Below are 19,849 nucleotides of genomic sequence, written 5' to 3' on the forward strand. Positions count from 1 at the left end.
ATGCTATGTAAATCTTAGTCTAATTCTAGACTAAGACTATGTACTCTAATCAAACTACTCATGTACAACCAAATATTTTAATTTTTAAGAATAACTTTAAGTTTTTGTTTTAATTTTAATTTTATTTTATTTCAAGAACTATTTTGAGTATAAATTGTTACAAATTCACACTATTAACTCAAGTTCAAATTTAAATTTGACAATACTATTCTTATGTACACTTAATTCTAGTTTCTAAGAATAACTGTAAGTTATATCTGTTATAATTTCGTTTTATTGACTCCTGTTCAAATTAATACTAAGATTATTTAAGTATATTACAATGTAAGTAAGTAAATAATATCCTAAGGTGTAATAGGTCTGCAACGGAAAGTGTAGTATCACATAGCTCCATCTGTTGCAGACCTAAACTATTTTATGTAAAATAATATATATAAAATTGTTATTTTCTTCTCTAATAAAGATAACCCCTTTCGAATAGCTTCCTCGGCCACGAACCTGACGGTGTCGTGGAGTAGGCCACTAGGTGAAAAAAAAAAAAAAAAAAAACACCCAAGACCTAAGCACAACACCAAATGCTTATCACATCGATGTTCGTCTCAGCCAGGGATCGAACTCGGGACCCATGGATTAGCAGTCAGGGGTACTAACCTCTAGACCAATGAGTGGTCAAAAGAATAATTAATAATTCTGTAGAGTTCATACTTTTGCAATGTACCTAAGCCAACATGATATGCGCTACACAAAATATTATAATCTCAATAAAATAGTTCAGGTAAATAAAACCCTATTTGTTAATAATAATATTTATTGCATAATACTTAGTAGCTATACAATATAATGAAATTTTATTCATTACTTGGCCAGTTCAATTATACTTTCAATTTTACTTTTTACTTGATTGATATTTAAAAATATAAAAGATACAATCATGTGTGTCTACCTAAAGGTTGTTTCATATATAACATTAAAGAAAACGAAAATCTCAACTACGATTATATAAAATATACATTAACCCACGGCAGCTAACAATAACTGCGCCAGGTCCTCTCTAGGCGATCTAGCCACTAGCTTCATAGTAACTCCAGCGCTGCTCGAAGCAATTCTTGCCCTGACCAAAACTGGAGCACCTCCTCTAAATATACCCCCACCTCGAATTTCCTTAACTGCATCACCACTAATCGCGTTCTTGGGTAACCCAAGATGGTCACAAACTGCTTTAGCAGCTTCGTTAATATCATGTTGCGGTAGAACGAAGGTGTCGGTCGCTTCAGACGCTCTCTCTGCTCTCTCCCAAGCCTGTTCCCAATCATCTATACCCGCTTTTGCTCGTAATTGGTCTGAACAACCCATCTCAAATTCTTCCAAAGGATAGGAATCAGCGTAACCATCTCCTGCATCAGCAACACCAGTGTTTGGATCATAATCACGAACGACAAACTCCAAAGTGGCTCCAAATGTCCCCAAGCTATCAAAGTACGCTGATGGATACTCCAAAACGAGGTAAACGCTGTCTGGTTTATCGTACACCAATTTCTGACAGGGAACAATTGTTTTTATCTCATAATCCTGAGGTGGTTCCAACCGAACATGAACCTGTTCCAAAATTTGGTCATTCAAAGTGTTTGTGCATTCAAATTGTAATACAACATGTCGGGCGTAAATGTGCTTGAGTAAACGTACTCTGTACTCTGTTTCTGCCTCAGTTAAATCAAAATGCGGGACAGTTTTGAATAGTGGGCCAAGTCTTTCAATTCCAGGAATCTTCGCCAACTGTTCTGCGTAGATCTCTTCAATAGAGACCTGAACGGGCTTTCTAACCTCAACTTCGACAATGTCTTCTTTAGTTTGTTTCTCTTCTTCAGTTGGTATTGCCATTATATCGAACGGTTCCTCTAATTTGGCCTCGATATGGTCACGAAGAGCGCGTTCCAGCAACACTGGATTTGGTTTGTGAATATTTACAATGTAATCATTGATCAAATTTGGATCTCCAGTTTCCAAAATAGCGTTGTAAAGAATCGCCCTATCGCGAACTTCATCTTCGTCATCCAATTCGCATCTAGATAACAATACTTTGATGTTTGGCAACAGCTCTGGTCTTTGAGCTCCAAACTGAGCCACTGCAGAAACAGCTGCAGCTCGAACAGGCCCAGACTCAAGAATAACCCTATTATATATGAATCGTATATAGCGAGAAGGCTGACGCGATTTAGGTCCTTCACGGCCTAATAAGTGTAAGATTCGAACAGCCAAAGTAGTGTGTTCACAATCCTCAATAAATTCGCACAGGTGTGCCAGTCCCGTCTCCTTAGCATCAGGGTTTTCTTCTACAAGGGCTATAATGGCATCAGCGATTGCTGCTTTGTACTCGAGGCCACCTTCATCTCTAAGCATACCAGCAAGGAAGGCAGCCAATGATTGATGTTTACGTGGGAACTTTGTGCATAATCGACGAATGGCTTTGACAACCACAATTTTGAATTCATCTGATATTTCAGAAACAAAAGAGGATATCTGCTTCATAAGCCTATCAATGGAACTTTCAGCACCTGTAGCAAGAAGAGTGGTTACAGCTAATGTAGCCACAGATCTGTTTGGATCTGAAATAAGATTTTCTAAATCCACTGTGCAAGCAGCTACAGCTGTAGGATGTTTTGCAGTTAGTCTTGCTAGAGTTCTAGCCCCAGCTAAACGCAATGATGCTTTTGAAGAACCACAGAATAATTGTAATACAGATACAGCTGGTGCTAAGTCTCTGTCAGTTTTTCTTAAGTTAACAATAGCATGAGCTGCTTCATAGTTTACCATTTCATATTTATGACGAAGGCAGCATTCAATAAACTCCATGTATGGTTGTGAAGCATCGGAATCATCTTCTTCCACAAGTTGGGCAGCCAGTCTTATAAGAAGACAAAGTGCATAGGGGGATTTTATTGGAGACTTAGCCAATCGAGTAACGAGCTTGACAGTGGATAACTTGTCATTTCTTCGAGTTGCTGCTACAAGTCCAAGAGCATGGTAGGATACCATAGCATTGTCAGAGTTGATTCCCTCCTGAAAATAAAATATTGAAGAAAAATTAGTACAAACCAACCCAGTTTAGGAACAGCATTGATGCAATGAATTTTTTTATTATAGCTACTAAATAACTGAAGGATTTTTCCTAATTTGTATTGTTTATAAAAAAAATCATGAAATGTTTGACCACATTCAAATGATTAAGTATTTACTTAATGTTTCAGGCAGTTATGACGATTTGATAAATCACAAATGTGTATTGTTTGTTCAAATGTTCTTTATTTTCTCAAACTTGTAAATACATAATTTAAGGTCACACTGTCTTAAATAGATTGTATAAACATTACATTTACACAAGATGATTCTATTAAAAGTTTTAGTATCCGTAAAGAAAAAAGGAGCAACACTAACCATATACTAAAATTCACAACAACCTTCAGAGCTCTAAATTAAGCGATTATAGTGCATAAAATTAATTAACTAAAATATGGGGCATATTTCAAAGGCTTATAAATATAATTTTAATAGAAAATTGGTCTAAATGGCTTATCAAAAGATGTTAACTTTACATACCTGTGCTTCATTAGCCCAGCGTTTTACTAAATCTGGAGCTGTAGAAGAGAGGTGTAGTGCAGAGACTAACGCTGCAGAACTAACAGCTGGATTCTTATCAACAATTGCCTGTTTCATGTACCGTTCAATTGCCTGAAGCATTGTACTATCAGTAATACTGCAGAGTGCTCGAATTGCAGCTGCGCGATACAAGTCCTCCTTCCCAGTCATATCTTTTGTTAGCGACGATGTGACGATGATCACATCCTGGGCTAACTTACTCAGCTCTTTTATGCAAAGATACACCATACGTCTTAACATTACATCTTTCGATTGAAAAAGCTTTGTAGTTGCGAAAAACGCATCTGTTGCCTCTTGGGTGGTTAATTTTTCCCCTTGATTGAGTAAATAAAGAATTTTCGACAAGATATGGGAACATTTTCGTGGATTTACAGGAGTTTCGTTAAAGTAACGCGCCTCTTGTAAAATAATTGTTTTGTCGAGATTTTGATATGGGTTTCCGCCCGTATCTTCTTCTTCTTTCTTATCACGTTTGAATGAGCTCATTTTGAGCTTTTTCTTAGGCAATAATATGAAACTATTTGGTGCCGACGAATACAGCTTTTCCAATACACTTACACGTCACTTAAGTATGCAATGTCCACTATCAATGTCAAATCGAATGACATTTCTGATTACAGCCACAGAATAAAAATATGGACATGGAGAACTAATACGCATTCCAATAATATTCTACTTCTTTATAATAAATATTTTTTTGAAAACTTCCGCTCAATGACAATACTAATAAGTAATATTATTTACGAAGATTTGGCAGAATTTTACTTTATACTTATATTATTTATCTATTTTAATTGATTTTTTTTCGAGTTAGATCTACGAAACCAACCGTTGACAAGTTAGGTTATCTAATTTAAAATATATGGATACACCATTGAGCCTTACGTTAAATTTTATTAGATACTTAATAATATTAAATTTTCTTTTTTCAAGAATCTTTTCCTTCAAGGTACACGAAGTCCCTTGGAGATTTGCGATTTAGGGAAAAGGTTAATTTTAAGAAAACTATTGTAGAAGCATGAGTTATCAATAAAAAACCAAATATAGAAATATTTACATTGTATTTATTATACTTAGATTGTTAACACAATCGGTGTTGCAATATTTAAACCAAACAAAAATCAAACAATAAATCTTTTTACATTTATAACTAAATTTTTTAAATATTGCAACAACCTTAAAATATATGTACATCAGTCGATTAAAAAAAGTTTGTGAAAGACTTGGTTCTAGAACAACTTAAAAAAATATAATTCCTATATCTAATTAGAATGACTGTTTTAGTATTAAATTATATCACCAAGTCTGACATTGTCAGTTGATGATTGGTTTAATTCACATTCTTACACAAATTTATCTATTATTGAAAATTCATCATTTTTTGGCTATGAGTTACAAACTAATATTAATGACACTAAAAAAAGATTACTCAGGATTTTAAATGAATGTAAGACTATGTTTCACTTAGGATACAACACATTGTGTTAATATTAGGAATCTTTACATATAATATTTCATCACAGAGCTGTCAAGGTCTAAATTTGCCCCTAAAACTTTGGGCTTGAAATTCCATATCTTTTAAAGTGAGACTGTGAGTGAGATCTATTAACTGGCTCATTTACATAAGTAAAATAAAAACTATCTTGAATGTATGGACATGTATTTCTATAACACTTAACAGCTCATGACATGGATTCGATTATAAAAATCACACACTAAAAACTGATGTTGCACCTCCAAAGCCTTGAATTTCATTACATCCATTACTTTTTTTAAAGATAGAGTGTATTACAAAAAGGCTTTATGTGAAATCTTAAAAACAAGGAAGAAAAATAAGATGTTGAATTATATTAATAACATTTTGTTTATGTAATAATAAAACTAAATAATTATAAGTACCTTCAAATAATCTTTGATCAAAACCTTTTTTGAGTGTCACTTAATAAAAAACCAAATACCTTTCACAATAAATTGGTTTGCCTGAATAGCTTGATCTACAATTCACTGTGTTGACATTACTATAATACATATTATATACACTTTCTTAAACCTGTATATATTTTCTTTGAAAATTGTATTTGAAATTGTTTTGCCATTAATTCATAATAAAACACAAACTAAATAAATATATCTATTGCAAGATCACTACAAAATATTTGTAACTCTTAAGATGGAATTAAGCATAAATCGTTTAAACAAAAAACTTAACTAGACAAAAGTTGGATTTTCTTAAGTGTCCAACATTTTTAAAAAGTTAAGGATTAGTTCAATTCTACTGCTAAATATTTTAATGATCAGTAAAATTTACAGTTTATGCTGTAAATTGCAATTTAAATTGTTATAAATCACAAAAGTATAATTATTGCTTTGATATTATGAACACAATAATTTACGTTGTATTTATATAAATTTATGGTTGGAATCACATCTTAAAAGTTCAATCAGTCAACATTGGTGACTTCACCACACTTTTAGTGTAAATAAACTTTGTATCACATAGTACACTATTTACGCATATCAGTGAACCTGGAAGAAGTACTCTTAGTACAAACAGACAAGTAACATTAAGTATCAATGTTAGTTCTCACCAGATAAGCTACATTCAATAGGTATTAAAACACAATAAATAAAATTGCTTTGTTTTTTAGGTTCATAGAGTAAAAAAACGTTTGAAATATTTGAAATTGTTGTTTTCTTGTTTGAAATTGAATTGTTTTTATATTACCATCATTTGTGTTAAGAGTACTTTTCTAATAAATAAATGGTGGTAATTAGAAAATTCAATTTTTATTTCAATTAAATTTAAGAGCTACTCAAAATGAATGCCACACATTACCACAGGCAAAGCAATCATATTTAAGCTTTTATACTTAATTGACATAGATGTTTGTTAAAGTATACATTTAATTAAGCTCGAAACTAGGTTTAAGTTCTGTAAAATATTTAGGTTGATGCATACTATTTACAAACATTGAAAACTTGTGTCAGATAGAAAAGTTGTTTCACAAAATCATTTTACATATGTTAATTTTTTTATTGGATTTAATAAAACATGACATATACAATAAATTTTTTTGTCAATATTGGTGACACACAGCTGAATATATTGTTTTTATATTTATTCAAATGATTTAATGCTTTTTGTAACAATTGTGTACAAATTTCAGACAATTGAAACAACTCAACCTATATTTGATGTATCACTCATTTTTGTATATCTAAATATAAAAAAAAATAACACTTTTACTCACTTGCATTCACAATATATTTAGTCCATATTCCTACACCTGTGTCACACATCTAAATTTCAGTTATTATTGTATTACTTTATATTACAATTGTTCTATCTTTATTAGAATTCTATATTCTCTATATTGTAATCCAACATAACCTGAAATTGATGTCCATTCCAAACTCCATTTACACTTCACTAAATACAAAAGTCTGTACACTTTACACTTCACTATCACTTAAGTCTCATTCATGTGTGTAGAATATTAATTGAGGGTTAGAATCGTCCGGCGACATTTCCAACTGGACGAATTGAGGTGTTGTTCGGGCTGAATCATATGCAGGCCCACTGTTGCGAGATAAAGAGTTTCTCGATCTAAAAAAAAGGACAGATATTAAGCTGACTACTTTGGAAATATATTAAAGCAACAATGTTTTTCACATAAACTTGATAGATGCTTGAAGAACTGTAATGAAATAAATACAGATGAAGAGCAAGTCTATTTAGGCATGTGAATCAGTGCCTTAAACGGGCCATAGACGGACCTCATTTTGCAGTCAAGACCGACTGCGGCTTGCTCAGGAACGGCTCGAGCGGTCCGTGTATTGCGAATATGAATTTAGTATGGAAACTGCAGATCGCCGTGCGGCGACCGCATATTGCAGTCGGTCTTGACTGAAACGTGCGGTCCGTCTATGGCCCGCTTTACAAAACAAATAAAAAATACTTTTTATTTTTTTTAGAATTCATCATTTTTATATTCTAGCTTTGCTGGCGATTTTTATTATGTCTGTGCTAGCATTACTAACCCTTGAAGATCACTTACTTTGCTTTGGCATGGGTCAATATATGCGACTTGAGGTTTGTACTTTGCGCGAACTTTTTATTACACCCGTCGAATGGACACACGTATGGTCGATCACCAGTGTGAATGCGGACATGGGTTCTGAGAAATGGAAAATTTAATGTAATAACACATTGATTTGGTTTTCTGCGAGTACTACACACATAAATACTCCGTACGTTTGATGTAAACTCAAAACTCATTTCGAATGTCTGTTAAATCTGTTAAAGTAGTTTTATTTATATTTACTAATAGGAAATTTAATTATAATTTAAGAATTATCTATTTTCAGGCTATCTGAATTCAAAAAGCAAGGGGTATTAAATATTTGACAATTGTTTAACTTTAGGGCAATATTATATTTATGTATTTACTTTATTACTAATTTTTTTTTTCTATAGACTGTAAACTGTGCTGAATATTTGTTAATTTTTAAAAATATGTCATTTGTTTATTTTATAATTAGTTTTTAAGTTCTGAATTATTTTGAGGGTACCTTAAATTAAAATCTAGTGAGAATCTCTTTCCACATCCCTCAAAAGTGCATTGAAACGGCTTCTCACCAGTGTGAACCAATTGATGACGTTTTAGCTTCGAGCTTTCTACAAAAGCTTTCCCTGTAAAAATGAATATAAAGTATAATTAAAGTACATTAAGAAATATGTAGTTTATTATTTAAGAGAATGATAGGTTGAACGTATCTATTGAATATATACTAAATTACTAATAATTATCGGTAACAAAATATAATGCAGCAACAAAAGTTCACACGTTGCATTCTAGCATTTCTATTTGTAAGCAACGGATGTTAAGTTAAAATTAGGTGCCTAAATAATATATTAGACAAGTTACTTTGAAAACAACAATCAAAAAGTTAGTGCAGTACACATACCACATTCTGCACAAACATGTACTCTTGGTCCGTGTGTATGTAAATGTTTTCTCATCGCTGAATTGTCTCTGAACATTTTCGCACACCCTTTATGTGGACAAGCTGAAAACAAAAGAGAATTGTGAACAAATTTTTAAAAGATATAAAACCTTTGCCTCTGATGTAGCCAATATATATTTAATATTAATTATATATAAATAATTTTTATTTTTTACCTATAGTTCTATCTGAGGATTCAGGAGACGGTTTCTTCAGTCTTATTTTGTGTCCGGGTCGAGCAAATTCCGCCAGCTGCTTTGGGTCTGATAAATCTAAACCTAAAAAAATTCAATACTAGGTATAAAGTAACTTTTTACTCTTTTGAATGGATACTATAACAATTATTAAAGTACACTCCATTTCTGTACAAAAAAATTAGATTAATTAATAAAATAATAATATAGTAAATAAAGCAAACAGGCATCTTTGCCTAGCCTTAAGAAAATATTAAAAAATTACATAGTAAATACATATTATATAAAATGTTTTGAATACCTGGCATAGCATCATTTCCTAGTACATTCTTTTTACCAGTCATATATTCTGTGTAGTCTGGATCTGGTTCTGGATTTGATCCATCATCTGAAAAGCAAAATACATATCTTTAAAATAGATAAATTTAAGGAAAAACTAATATCATAGCATTTCTATGATTACACTATATATGCTGTTGACCAATAACAATCAAATTAAAATGGGTCTGACAATATTTAAGACTGTGTGTGACTTTTATCAGTACAAAGAAAAGAGTAAAGAAAATTTTGTAATGATATGTTTTTAAAGTAGGAAGAACAAAGAATCTAAAAACGCGTTTTCCTCAAATTATATGTTAAGTAAGTATAACTGTCATCTGACAGTAAAAGCATAGACCAATGCGCACAGTAAATTGCACCGAAGTTAGTTAATGCAAGAATTTCACTTTGCTGAAATCCTACATATAAAAAAAACTGTGCTAATATACTCCTTTTTTCACCAGTCCTTAAGAAATCTTACCATCATCCTCGCCAGTAGCCCACATAGTGACAGAGAATTCTCCTTCCATAGTCTTAATTTGAACCTGCTTTTGTTCCCATCTTCTTGCAGTGCCTCGATTACTTGTGCCATCCATTAAACCCATTGGTACTTCACCTGTAAAAGAAATTATACAATTTTAAATAACAACTAGTAAAAGTTATATGCCTAATAGTTACTATACACCGCAATTACTTTATGACAAGAAAATAATCAATGAGACAGATATACTTCACATATATATTTAAAAATAAACTCACTTTACATGTTTAGACTTACCTATTGGCATTAAATGCTGAATACTTTGTGGTTGTGTGCGTGGCCGCCCACGATTTACTCTGAAAATTTTAATTTTTGTTTTATTACAGGACCTTAGGGTAAAGACATTCATTTGTAATTAATAGGTATTTTTGTTTTATCTTAACTTAACTCACTTAACTAAACTTCTGATTAGGATGTTGTTTATCATATATCTCCAACACAAAACAATACATTAATAAAGACAAAAACATAATACAAGAAATTTTAGCTACTTATTTTGTTGTGTGTTTCATGATAATGTACACATTTCCTGCTTATATCATCTCACTAAGTTTTAACACAGAATATAACAACTACCAAATCAAAATTGATACAAAATCACTTGAAGAGTTTGTGTTACTTAACACAGCATAACAAATACACTAACAATCCTAAGTAAGGTAAGAGTTTTAAAATATGAAAAATTTGTTAACATCAACTAGCAAGGTAGATTACATCCAAATATGATTAAAAACACTTCAAACAGATAAAAACATACCTATTATTATTATTACTTGTAGATGCGGGCGTATACACTGAATCATAGCTAACTTCACTGGAGTTATGCAAAGCGTCATCTCCTGCCATCCCTGGCAGGATAACTTCTTCACTACCAACTGTAATTTTATAATCTAAGAAAGAAATATGAAATGAGTAGGGTAAATTTGTGTGTGTGTTAATTAAGAAAAAAATTATTCCTTTTAAAAGATCTGTATGAAGTGTGGTTGTACCCTGAATGTATGACTTGTAAGCAAATGCAAATATACAGCAAGGCTATTCAGTAAAACCAATTTTAAAGATTAATTAATGACTGGCATTGGCACTATAACAAAGTGCTGATATTGCTAAAATTATTACATTACATTCTTCTATATTTCAATATTATTAATGTCTAGAATCTGTCCCACACTTGATTAACAGGTACTTTTAGTTATAAAATTATATCTTTTTAATAATGTAACTTTATGCAATGCTTTAACATAGTTTTTGTAATTCAATTTAATGCTACATATCAGTATGTAAAAATACCTTCTTCCAAATGCTGCATCCCAATGACTTGTTCCTCAACTTCCTCATACTGATCATCAGTGATATACTCTTCATATTGACTTGTTTCTATTTCTTCATACTGAAAATTTAATAATAAATATATAAGATAATTATTACACTTATAAAAGATAATGTTAAAGAGACATTGTCCATATCAGAAAAGCAAGTGCAAAAGAATACACTAAATAACAAAAATTAAGTAGACTCTAAATTTAGCTACAATTGATACCCCAAGAGTAAATTTACCTTGACACCCACTTGATCATCGTTATCAATTTCTACCATTGATCCATGTGAGTTTATCTCTACTTCGCACATAATCTCCTGGTTCATCATTTTTCATTAAATCTGAAATGATTTTTTTTTAAAATTATATTAGAATTTTTCTCTTCATCATAGTTGTTAAACTGGATTATTCAATACATTTGACAGGAAGGAACAGCCAGCTAAAATGGAATGATTCCTGGTCCAGAATCATTAATAGGGTATTATCATACATGTCTGTAATAATAAAGTATTCATTTCAACACTGAAATATATATATATATCATAGATAATATACTTGAAGGATAGCTGCTGCAGGAGATCATTTTTGAAATAAATCAAATGCAACCTTAAAAGGCTGACTTAAGTGTGGTTAAGAATGTATGTGTTTAATAATTATTAATGTTTGTAAATAATTTATTTTTCTCCTTGATTAACACTCGCGTTACATCAATTAGCAAATTTCAAAATGAATATTTATTTACACTATATAGAGAAACTTTTTAAATACTACATATAACTTTCTTATGATTTACTCAAAATTAGCTGATGCCTACAAGTGTTACAACTATGTATTTATAGAGTGTATGTACTTTTCTACCCTAATTCATCCAAACTCTTCTTTAAGTGTAAATAACAGACTTGACTAATCAAACAAATTTTAAAAGAATTGGTTTTTAATACAATTATTATAAAAATCATGAAGCAAAAAGGAGTTGGTTTCCTATTAGCTTTACATGACACAGAAATATAGAATTACCTGTCTTACATGAAATTTGAGACATACAAAATATCAACAGCTTATTTGCATATTATTATTGTCATGTCGTTTATTTTTATCTAGAGCGGTTTGTTTTTAAAGTTATCGAGTACGAGTAATGGGCGTAACACTTCAACGCCTTTTGCTTCTTGATATCCAATTACAAACGTACTTAAATGAGTAATTTATCACCTCTGAGCTTTACTTTATTTAAATTAGCGTAAAACGTTGCATTGAAGTAGGTATTTTAATAGAAAACTGGATAAATTTATAGCAGGTGCAGCACTACCGGCCGGGTCAATGAAATCAAATGATTTTACAATAATTATATAAAACGACCACGCCACTTAGCGGTGTAACACAGCCTACGGTCTATGACCTTCATATACTCATAATAACAAATCACCCAAACACGTAAATACAGAGAAATTTGGAAACACTTGTTTGTTATGTCAAAAAGTAAGATTGTTTTCGGTGGAAGAAGTTTACCTTTATTTAGCTTTGTACAAAAGCTGAACGGCCCCCTAAAGACAGTTATGGGCTGCTGCGTAGGCACTGAATTTTTCTAGGTAATTTTCACAATAATTTACTCTACACACTTCAGTGAAAACAAGTACGATATTTAGTACTCAAAAATATTTGAAATTTACGCGAAAATGTTTATAAAATATGTCTGACTAAACATGGCGTCCAAAGATGTCCGACCAAATTCAATATGGCGAAACAAAATGGACGCCCGCTCGTACCGCTGCCAGAGCGAAGAAAAAGCGAATTTCGCCTTTGAATGTTGAACTCTTCATATTCAGTGTTACCAGCAAAAAAAAACCAGTTCTCGAAACCAAAACGGAAAATCCACTAAAACTACTGCTTTTTACTATATTGGGTTAATATAAATAATATCACAGGATTCTTCACTCCATAAGTATTACCAAAATTATTAAATAAAACGCATTTAATGTTGCATCTGACAACAGCTATAACATACTGTGCGTTTTCCAATTACAGAGCATTATGCGACTAAGTGCCGCACAATGCCGCACAATGCTGAAGCTTAATTGGAACGTGAATTAGTTTTCAAATGCATCAGCAGAGTGCGCTAAGTCAGTGTTGTAAAAAAAATGTTATGAATTGAGTTAGCAACCTCATTAATGTACAAATAATGTGGTAAACAATAATAATTGGTTGAAAACTTTTTACGCTTATTTTAATCATCAAATTATTTCATTAACATTTTTTTTATTGAAATAATAGAAAACCTTTAACCAATATAAGGTTTATTACAATACAAGCTAAATTAACAGTAAAATATTTAGTTTCATATAAGAAGTTTGCATCATTTACGTTTTGAGTAATATTTTTTAATGATTTCTAAAAAAATTATATACTTTTTCAAAACCATTGCAATTTTTGTTTCAAGATCCGAATTTTAAAATAAAACTGTATTCATATTTTAAATGTGGAATATAAAAAAAATAACTATTTATATATTTTTTTTTTTAGCAGTTTGAAATAACTTTAATTATTTTCAAAATCTACGACGAAACAAATTTTTCAACAATATTTACTAACGAAAATTTCGATAAATGCCAACTTAAAGAAAAACACTGGTCAATTTTCTGTCACTGTGTTGGTATTTATTGCGAGAAGCACGCGAGAGCATTCGTTTTGAGAGTGCTCAATTGTGCGAAGCGTTGCTGTAGTTGGAACACTCAACGTTGAGCATTATGCCGCAAAATGCGCTGTAGTGCCGTAATTGGAAAACGCACACTATTTGCTGTCAGTATCGTTTTGAAGTTGACATTTAGTCTTCCTCTTCCTGTGATTATTCAACGAGTAGACTGGAATTCTGCTGAATTTTGAAAATATAAATTTATTAAACAGGATGGCTCTCAGGTTATTTTCAAAAGTTAAGGTGATCCCGGATCTTCGAAATGCTGCTTTTGCTAGCTCAGCCGCAGCGCCTGCCGAACTATCCGATTTTGATATGCAGCATAAGTCCCCAGTTATTCGTAAGCAGCAATTGATCCCAAAGGCCCATTACGGGGGTCGTCATGCTGTTACCATGCTTCCAGGAGGAGGAATTGGCCCGGAATGTATGGGCTACGTACGGGATATTTTTAGGTAAGTTTAAATTCATATCATGTATCGTCTTCGTCATATAAAATTAGCCTATCACGTGAGGAATCGTAAGGATACTATCAAATTTCACATCTACTTGTTAATCGAACATTGAATTCATTCATGTTGCGTTACTAGTCATTTTTGTTCATAATAATAAATTTCTTAATGATATAATTTAATTTATTTTTTTGTCCCATGGTATTCAATAAAGGACAATGTAAGGAGAACTAGCAACAATACTGGTGTTTATTAAAAAACTTAGCGGGTGTTATGTTGCAAATTAATATAATAGTAATGAAACATTCTGTTTATTTACGAGATAAATGCTTGAAATTCCTTTTAAATAAATGGAATCGCTAAGCTGAGATGTTATAATAATAAAATAATAGTGATAAGTTTCTTCATATAAATTTATTTTACTTTATTGCTTTTCTTTTCAGGTTTATTGGTGCCCCTGTTGACTTTGAAGTCGTAGATATTGACCCAACAATGGACAATGACGATGATGTTCAATATGCTATTACAACCATTAAAAGAAATGGTGTTGGTCTCAAGGTAAAAAATGTCATTATTTGTTTTCATGAACAAGACTCAGGGTTTTTAAATTTGACAATGGATAATGATTGAGTAGCCTTTTGTTCCAAGATCATTTATTTTTAATAAAAAACAAAAGTTCTTGAGTCTAAAGAATAGAAAATAAATTGCATTCAAAGTATAAAAGGTAAGGATTTTTTAAGGGCAACATTGAGACAAAAAGCGAGGCTGCATATGTGACATCACGCAATGTCGCACTCCGTAATGAGTTAGATATGTATGCATATGTTCTTCACTGCAAGTCTTTTATTGGGGTGCCAACCAGACATAAGGATATTGATATTCATATTATCAGGTAATCTTTGTATTCAAAACATTCTGTATGTTAGTGAAAATAATATATGGAAAGAAGTTTTTTTGAACTTAAGAGTAATAAAACTATTTCAGGCAAAACACAGAAGGTGAATATGCTATGTTGGAACACGAGTCAGTTCGAGGTGTTGTTGAATCCATGAAAGTAGTGACGGCTAGTAACTCTGAAAGGGTTGCAAGGTTCGCATTTGAATTTGCCAAGAAAAATGGCAGAAAGAAGGTAATAAAACTTTAAAATATTTTATCAGTATATAATATAAAATCTTATTTTGATACCTAAAAAATAATATTTTTTTCGGAAATTAAATTTAATATCATTTAAGAGATAAATTAAATAGTTTCTGGGCGTGTTGAGAATAAATAAATAATTTTCTTCTTGAAGCAACATTCATTATATTTGGTACATACAATATGAGGTAATTTAATATATAACCGTAGAAAGGACACAGGGTAAACCTTTATTCACCTAACTAAGAATTTGACGACGACTTGCGTCCAATGTACAGACGACTGGTAGGGCTATCGTACTTGCATCAAGCTATCGACGTCAAGCTAACGAATGCCACAAGCTTGCTGCGAAATAGAATTGAGAAGTCGCGGGCTTCTATGTGTGCGATGTGTGTACGCGTCTGTGTTTGTGTTTACGGCAACGCGAATGTGTTGCTGTTCAGTAGTAAATATATATATTTTTTAGTGAAGGAAGTTTCTAAATATTAAATTTAAAATTAGTCCGAGCATTTTATAAAAAACATATACTAAAACAGATTAGGGTAAAAAACCGCCTTCAGCGGGGAAGGCGAGGACCTTTACTGCGTAATTCGCTTACACCCCAGTGAGCTTCCGTCCTGCCCTTCAGGCGATTGACCACCCCTCGACGGCCCAAGCCGAGGTTCGAGTGTCACAGGAGACGCTCTTGCGCTAGTCGCGGGAAAAACGCCCATTCAGGCCGAGCTACGCTCTCCAAAACAGCCCGAGCTGAGCTGTAAAGGCCCTTAAGGCGAACAGCGAGACTCCATTCCAAAAAAAAAGAGCATTTTAGTGCGAATTTCTCATTTCTAATCTGTAGTGGACGAATTTATACTCAACTTTACTATGCGTTCATTTTTTTAGGTTACAACTGTCCACAAAGCCAATATTATGAAGTTATCTGACGGTCTCTTTTTGGAGACATCGAGACGTATGGCAGAAGAATACCCAGAGATTGAACATAACGACATGATTATTGACAATTGCTGTATGCAGCTTGTGGCTAAGTGAGTAAAAAATTAACTTAAAATAGAAAAGTAATAAATTGTTATAAGTATTGAGTTAATTAGGACTATTCCGGCTCAGATACAGATACAGAATTTGTTTCATGATCATTTGTTTTTTTTGAAATTATACTTCTTTAGGCGCGTTATAAAAAATTGATGAGAGTGAAATTTTACGATGCGCGCGCACCGTGACACAAAATTAACAGAATGAAGTTGCCCACGGAAGATGCTACGGCATTGGACATAATTTAAAAACAACATTCGAATAATAATAAAATTTATGTTACACTTAATGTAAGAGAATAATAATAAATATTTATTTATTTAATTTTTCGAATGTATACTGAACTTTATTGACAATAATGACTCCTTTTCCAGTCTTTGATTATTTAATTGTAATAAATTGCTTGCAATCAAAAACTATTTTTAATAATGCCAAAGAAGTATAACTTACGCGCGTACATAAGTACACGTACCCTTTTTTTTCTTATTGGCAACAATTGGTAATAAAATAATATGCACCAATGTTTTTATTTTTTTAAAGAGAAAAATACATTTCAGACCTCACCAATTCGATGTGATGTTAATGACAAACCTGTACGGGTCTATTGTGTCTAACGTGGTGTGTGGTCTTCTGGGAGGGGCCGGTCTACTCTCAGGGAGGAACTATGGCGATCACTATGCGGTATTCGAACCTGGTACTAGGAACACTGGTAAGTTTTAAACATAAAAAAAACTACGGGTTGCACTCCGGGAGTGCCGGCAGAAGTGTAAACTTGAATATTAACGTTACGCATTTTTGATATTTTGGAATGGTTAGGGAATAATTTTGCACAAATTGCTTTAATTATCAGTATAAAGGTACTATCATTTATGTGGTAGAATACAATATTTATTTATTGCGACTATTTATATTAATAAAATTTAAATATATAAAAAACATCCGTCTTACGAATTTTCGATCAGGACACGTGACCTGACGCGAGTTCAACGTTTTTTACCTATTCCAAAAAAGTGTACAACGCCGCTAAAGAAGTTTTCACTTCAAAAACTAAGAACATTAATTATATGTACTTATAATTTGGATTTACACCAGTTTACACACAATTCAAATTACAACTTGTATGACGAGAACGGTGCTATATTTTCTTCTCGATAAATAACCAAAAATATAAAGTGACAATACCATAGGATAAAAATATTGAAGCCAGCAAGGTCTTCCATAAATTTATTATTTAAATTTTTGTTTAGTTTAGTTGTGATATAGGCTAGTAAAGAGCTTGTTGCAGAGACCCAAGGAGTAGTTTAATGTAATCTAATAATGTACATAATTATTTAATCTGTGACGTAAGCTAATGCTAACCATAGATAAAAAATGCATGGTATGTTTCAATTATTGTTAAAACACCAGACAAAATAGTTAGTTAGCAAGGATTCTGTACAATAAAAAAGAAACATAAATCTAAAGTTCTGGTGTCTATTATAGCATTTCTTCGTAGCTATCAAGTTCAGTTGTTCTTGTTTCAACTCATGTTTGATTTAATAGTGTTTAGCGTTTTTTAAAGAATTTTCTGCCGCGCTCCACTGCTTCATGGAACCTGCCGTCGATATATTTCCGAAAAATACATGAGCGTGCCAATTCATAAAATGTAACGGTCCATGGGCGGCAGTATCAATTAACATCAGTTGAGCCTCCTGCCTGTTTGCCCCCATTTCTATAAAAAAAATAAAGTTTGCGTTAATTATTTGCATAAATATTCGTAGTCTTGCATGTAACTACTACCAGGGGCGCTGTAAGATGAAAACTGTCTCTGGTATACAGATTGACGGAGAAGTATTGTCAATTGTCAATGTCAGAAAAAGCGTCGAGACTGCAATAACCAGTAGACAAATTAACTGTGAATATTGTTAGGCATATTTGAAGCGGAAATAAAGTCTTGATAATTTATTTTAGGCACAGCAATTGCCGGCAAAAACATCGCGAACCCAATCGCTATGATCAACGCATCTATTGACATGCTTGAGCATTTGGGACATCACTTCCACGCTGGCTTACTGCGTAGGGCTGTCAATAAGACTGTGAATATCGACAGGGTGTTGACCCCAGATGTCGGTGGAAGCAATTCTTCGTCAGAGGTCGTGGATTCGATTATAGGTAACATTGGAAAGTCTTAGGTTGGTCGACGGGATGTTTGACGCAACGATAATGCTTAATGATATATTATTTTTTGTTTTATTTACCTTTTGTTTGGTTTGAAACAACGTTTCAAATATTACAAATTAAATAATCGCTTATGAATTTAAATAAATGTATATAATTTATTGTATATTAATTAGAAATCAAGTTAGTAAACAAAATAAAAGTCTTTGTGTTTTCGCTGCGTTCAAATGTAATATCCCTATTTGCACAACATTTAGATTAAAGTGTGTAAAATATTTTCTAGTTAATTTTGACGAATCTAAATTATGTAATTACATTATTTATAAAAATTTACATAAATCGATTTTAATTTAATTAAAACTCTTTTGATAGTAGTATATAATGAATTTTTAGATTTTTGTTCTTTGTAAAATTAACTTGATTTAAGATTTGTTGAAAATGAAAGTGTAGTGCCTTTTTAATTGTTTAAAGCCTTAGAAACCCCAGTTAGTGTATTCTTGTATTTTTTATAATATACCATAGACAATGCAAGTATTTTCTTCCTTTTCTTATTGCCAAAATGATATTGGTGTTGCCCAATATAAATAATTTTAAATAAAAAAATATCGATGCAATTAAGAATTAAAAAATGATTTTAAAAATGGCAACACTGATTCATACAAATAATTATAGTGTTCGAAAATGTGAGATAAATTAAGCTGTTAAGAAAGTTACCCTTTAAGTATTACCAGTGTAATTTATTTATTTTAGTTAAAAATAAATAGCTAATTCGTAGATGTTGTTTTATTTTACGCTACCTAGTTGCTTGAAGTAAATTGTGCTTTTACGAAATGATCCAATAAATACAATTGTAGTTTTATCAGAAGATCATTCTTCCTAGTAGACGTGTTTCGTAATAATGAACGATAAAAGTAAGGCCTGTATTGCCATAATACAGGCCAAACTTTAACTTACCTTAATACTTTTTTTTTATGGCTCTGGCACGATTTGTGCATTAGCCAGCGTCAAGTAAAGGATTTTTTATAATTCGTGCTAGTCTTTAGAAATTCGACCGTGTCCTACATGTGCGGTTATAGGCACTCGCCCGGTACCACACAACCCTCCCAAAGGCCGAGAACAAATTTAAATTAAATTAAAACTTGCCCTCGAACCGGGAAGCTAGGCTAGGTGAGGGGTACCGGGTTCGGTACCCCTCACCTTAATACTTATAAAGCTAAGTTCATTAAAACAATACAATACATTAAAACACTTTGCGTAATCAGTTATCTACTTTAATTTTTTAATAAGCATAAACCCAAAAATTATTTAAGTATGTTTTTTATGTAAAAACTGTGATCCAATATCTTACTCTGAGAGCTCATC

The 19,849-nt window shown here is 32.0% G+C and overlaps 3 protein-coding genes across 4 annotated transcripts; 1 reads left to right on the plus strand and 2 right to left on the minus strand.

Moving 5' to 3' along the window:
- Positions 1 to 790: 790 nt before the first annotated feature.
- On the minus strand, positions 791 to 4,237 carry LOC125055078 (coatomer subunit gamma). The gene is made up of 2 exons (XM_047657290.1): positions 3,595 to 4,237; positions 791 to 3,057 (listed from the first exon to the last, which is right to left on the minus strand). The coding sequence occupies exons 1-2, from the start codon at positions 4,138 to 4,140 to the stop codon at positions 1,012 to 1,014; spliced, it is 2,592 nt and encodes an 863-aa protein (XP_047513246.1). The 5' UTR covers positions 4,141 to 4,237; the 3' UTR covers positions 791 to 1,011.
- Positions 4,238 to 7,030: 2,793 nt separating this feature from the next.
- LOC125055222 (transcriptional repressor protein YY1-like) lies at positions 7,031 to 12,818 on the minus strand. Of its 2 annotated transcripts, none has more exons than XM_047657575.1 (12): positions 12,536 to 12,818; positions 11,269 to 11,370; positions 11,002 to 11,101; positions 10,472 to 10,589; positions 9,952 to 10,010; positions 9,655 to 9,789; positions 9,157 to 9,243; positions 8,838 to 8,939; positions 8,623 to 8,724; positions 8,227 to 8,347; positions 7,713 to 7,832; positions 7,031 to 7,261 (listed from the first exon to the last, which is right to left on the minus strand). In XM_047657575.1, exons 2-12 carry the CDS (start codon positions 11,356 to 11,358, stop codon positions 7,132 to 7,134), a joined length of 1,164 nt encoding a protein of 387 aa, XP_047513531.1. In that variant the 5' UTR covers positions 11,359 to 11,370; positions 12,536 to 12,818; the 3' UTR covers positions 7,031 to 7,131. The 2 variants fall into 2 exon arrangements, with proteins under 2 accessions (XP_047513531.1, XP_047513530.1); XM_047657574.1 differs by having other exon boundaries at positions 10,472 to 10,604.
- Positions 12,819 to 13,845: 1,027 nt separating this feature from the next.
- LOC125055142 (isocitrate dehydrogenase [NAD] subunit gamma, mitochondrial-like) lies at positions 13,846 to 19,261 on the plus strand. Its single transcript, XM_047657415.1, has 7 exons — positions 13,846 to 14,167; positions 14,608 to 14,722; positions 14,905 to 15,056; positions 15,149 to 15,293; positions 16,184 to 16,326; positions 16,888 to 17,039; positions 18,281 to 19,261. The coding sequence occupies exons 1-7, from the start codon at positions 13,929 to 13,931 to the stop codon at positions 18,499 to 18,501; spliced, it is 1,167 nt and encodes a 388-aa protein (XP_047513371.1). The 5' UTR covers positions 13,846 to 13,928; the 3' UTR covers positions 18,502 to 19,261.
- Positions 19,262 to 19,849: the final 588 nt, after the last annotated feature.

The sequence above is a fragment of the Pieris napi genome, chromosome 13, assembly GCF_905475465.1.
Source record: "Pieris napi chromosome 13, ilPieNapi1.2, whole genome shotgun sequence".
NCBI classification, from domain to species: domain Eukaryota; kingdom Metazoa; phylum Arthropoda; class Insecta; order Lepidoptera; family Pieridae; genus Pieris; species Pieris napi.

Bases quoted from the DNA above. Each gene is read 5' to 3' on its own strand.
- LOC125055078 (XM_047657290.1), bottom strand. From the start codon at position 4,140: ATGAGCTCATTCAAACGTGATAAGAAAGAAGAAGAAGATACGGGCGGA. The intron at 3,058-3,594 runs GTATGTAAAGTT...TTTTATTTTCAG, and splicing joins GCTGGGCTAATGAAGCACAG to GAGGGAATCAACTCTGACAA.
- LOC125055222 (XM_047657574.1), bottom strand. From the start codon at position 11,358: ATGATGAACCAGGAGATTATGTGCGAAGTAGAGATAAACTCACATGGA. The intron at 9,790-9,951 runs GTAAGTCTAAAC...TTTCTTTTACAG, and splicing joins TCAGCATTTAATGCCAATAG to GTGAAGTACCAATGGGTTTA. The intron at 8,725-8,837 runs GTAAAAAATAAA...TTTTGTTTTCAG, and splicing joins ATCCTCAGATAGAACTATAG to CTTGTCCACATAAAGGGTGT.
- LOC125055142 (XM_047657415.1), top strand. From the start codon at position 13,929: ATGGCTCTCAGGTTATTTTCAAAAGTTAAGGTGATCCCGGATCTTCGA. The intron at 14,168-14,607 runs GTAAGTTTAAAT...TTTTCTTTTCAG, and splicing joins TACGTACGGGATATTTTTAG to GTTTATTGGTGCCCCTGTTG. The intron at 17,040-18,280 runs GTAAGTTTTAAA...AATTTATTTTAG, and splicing joins ACCTGGTACTAGGAACACTG to GCACAGCAATTGCCGGCAAA.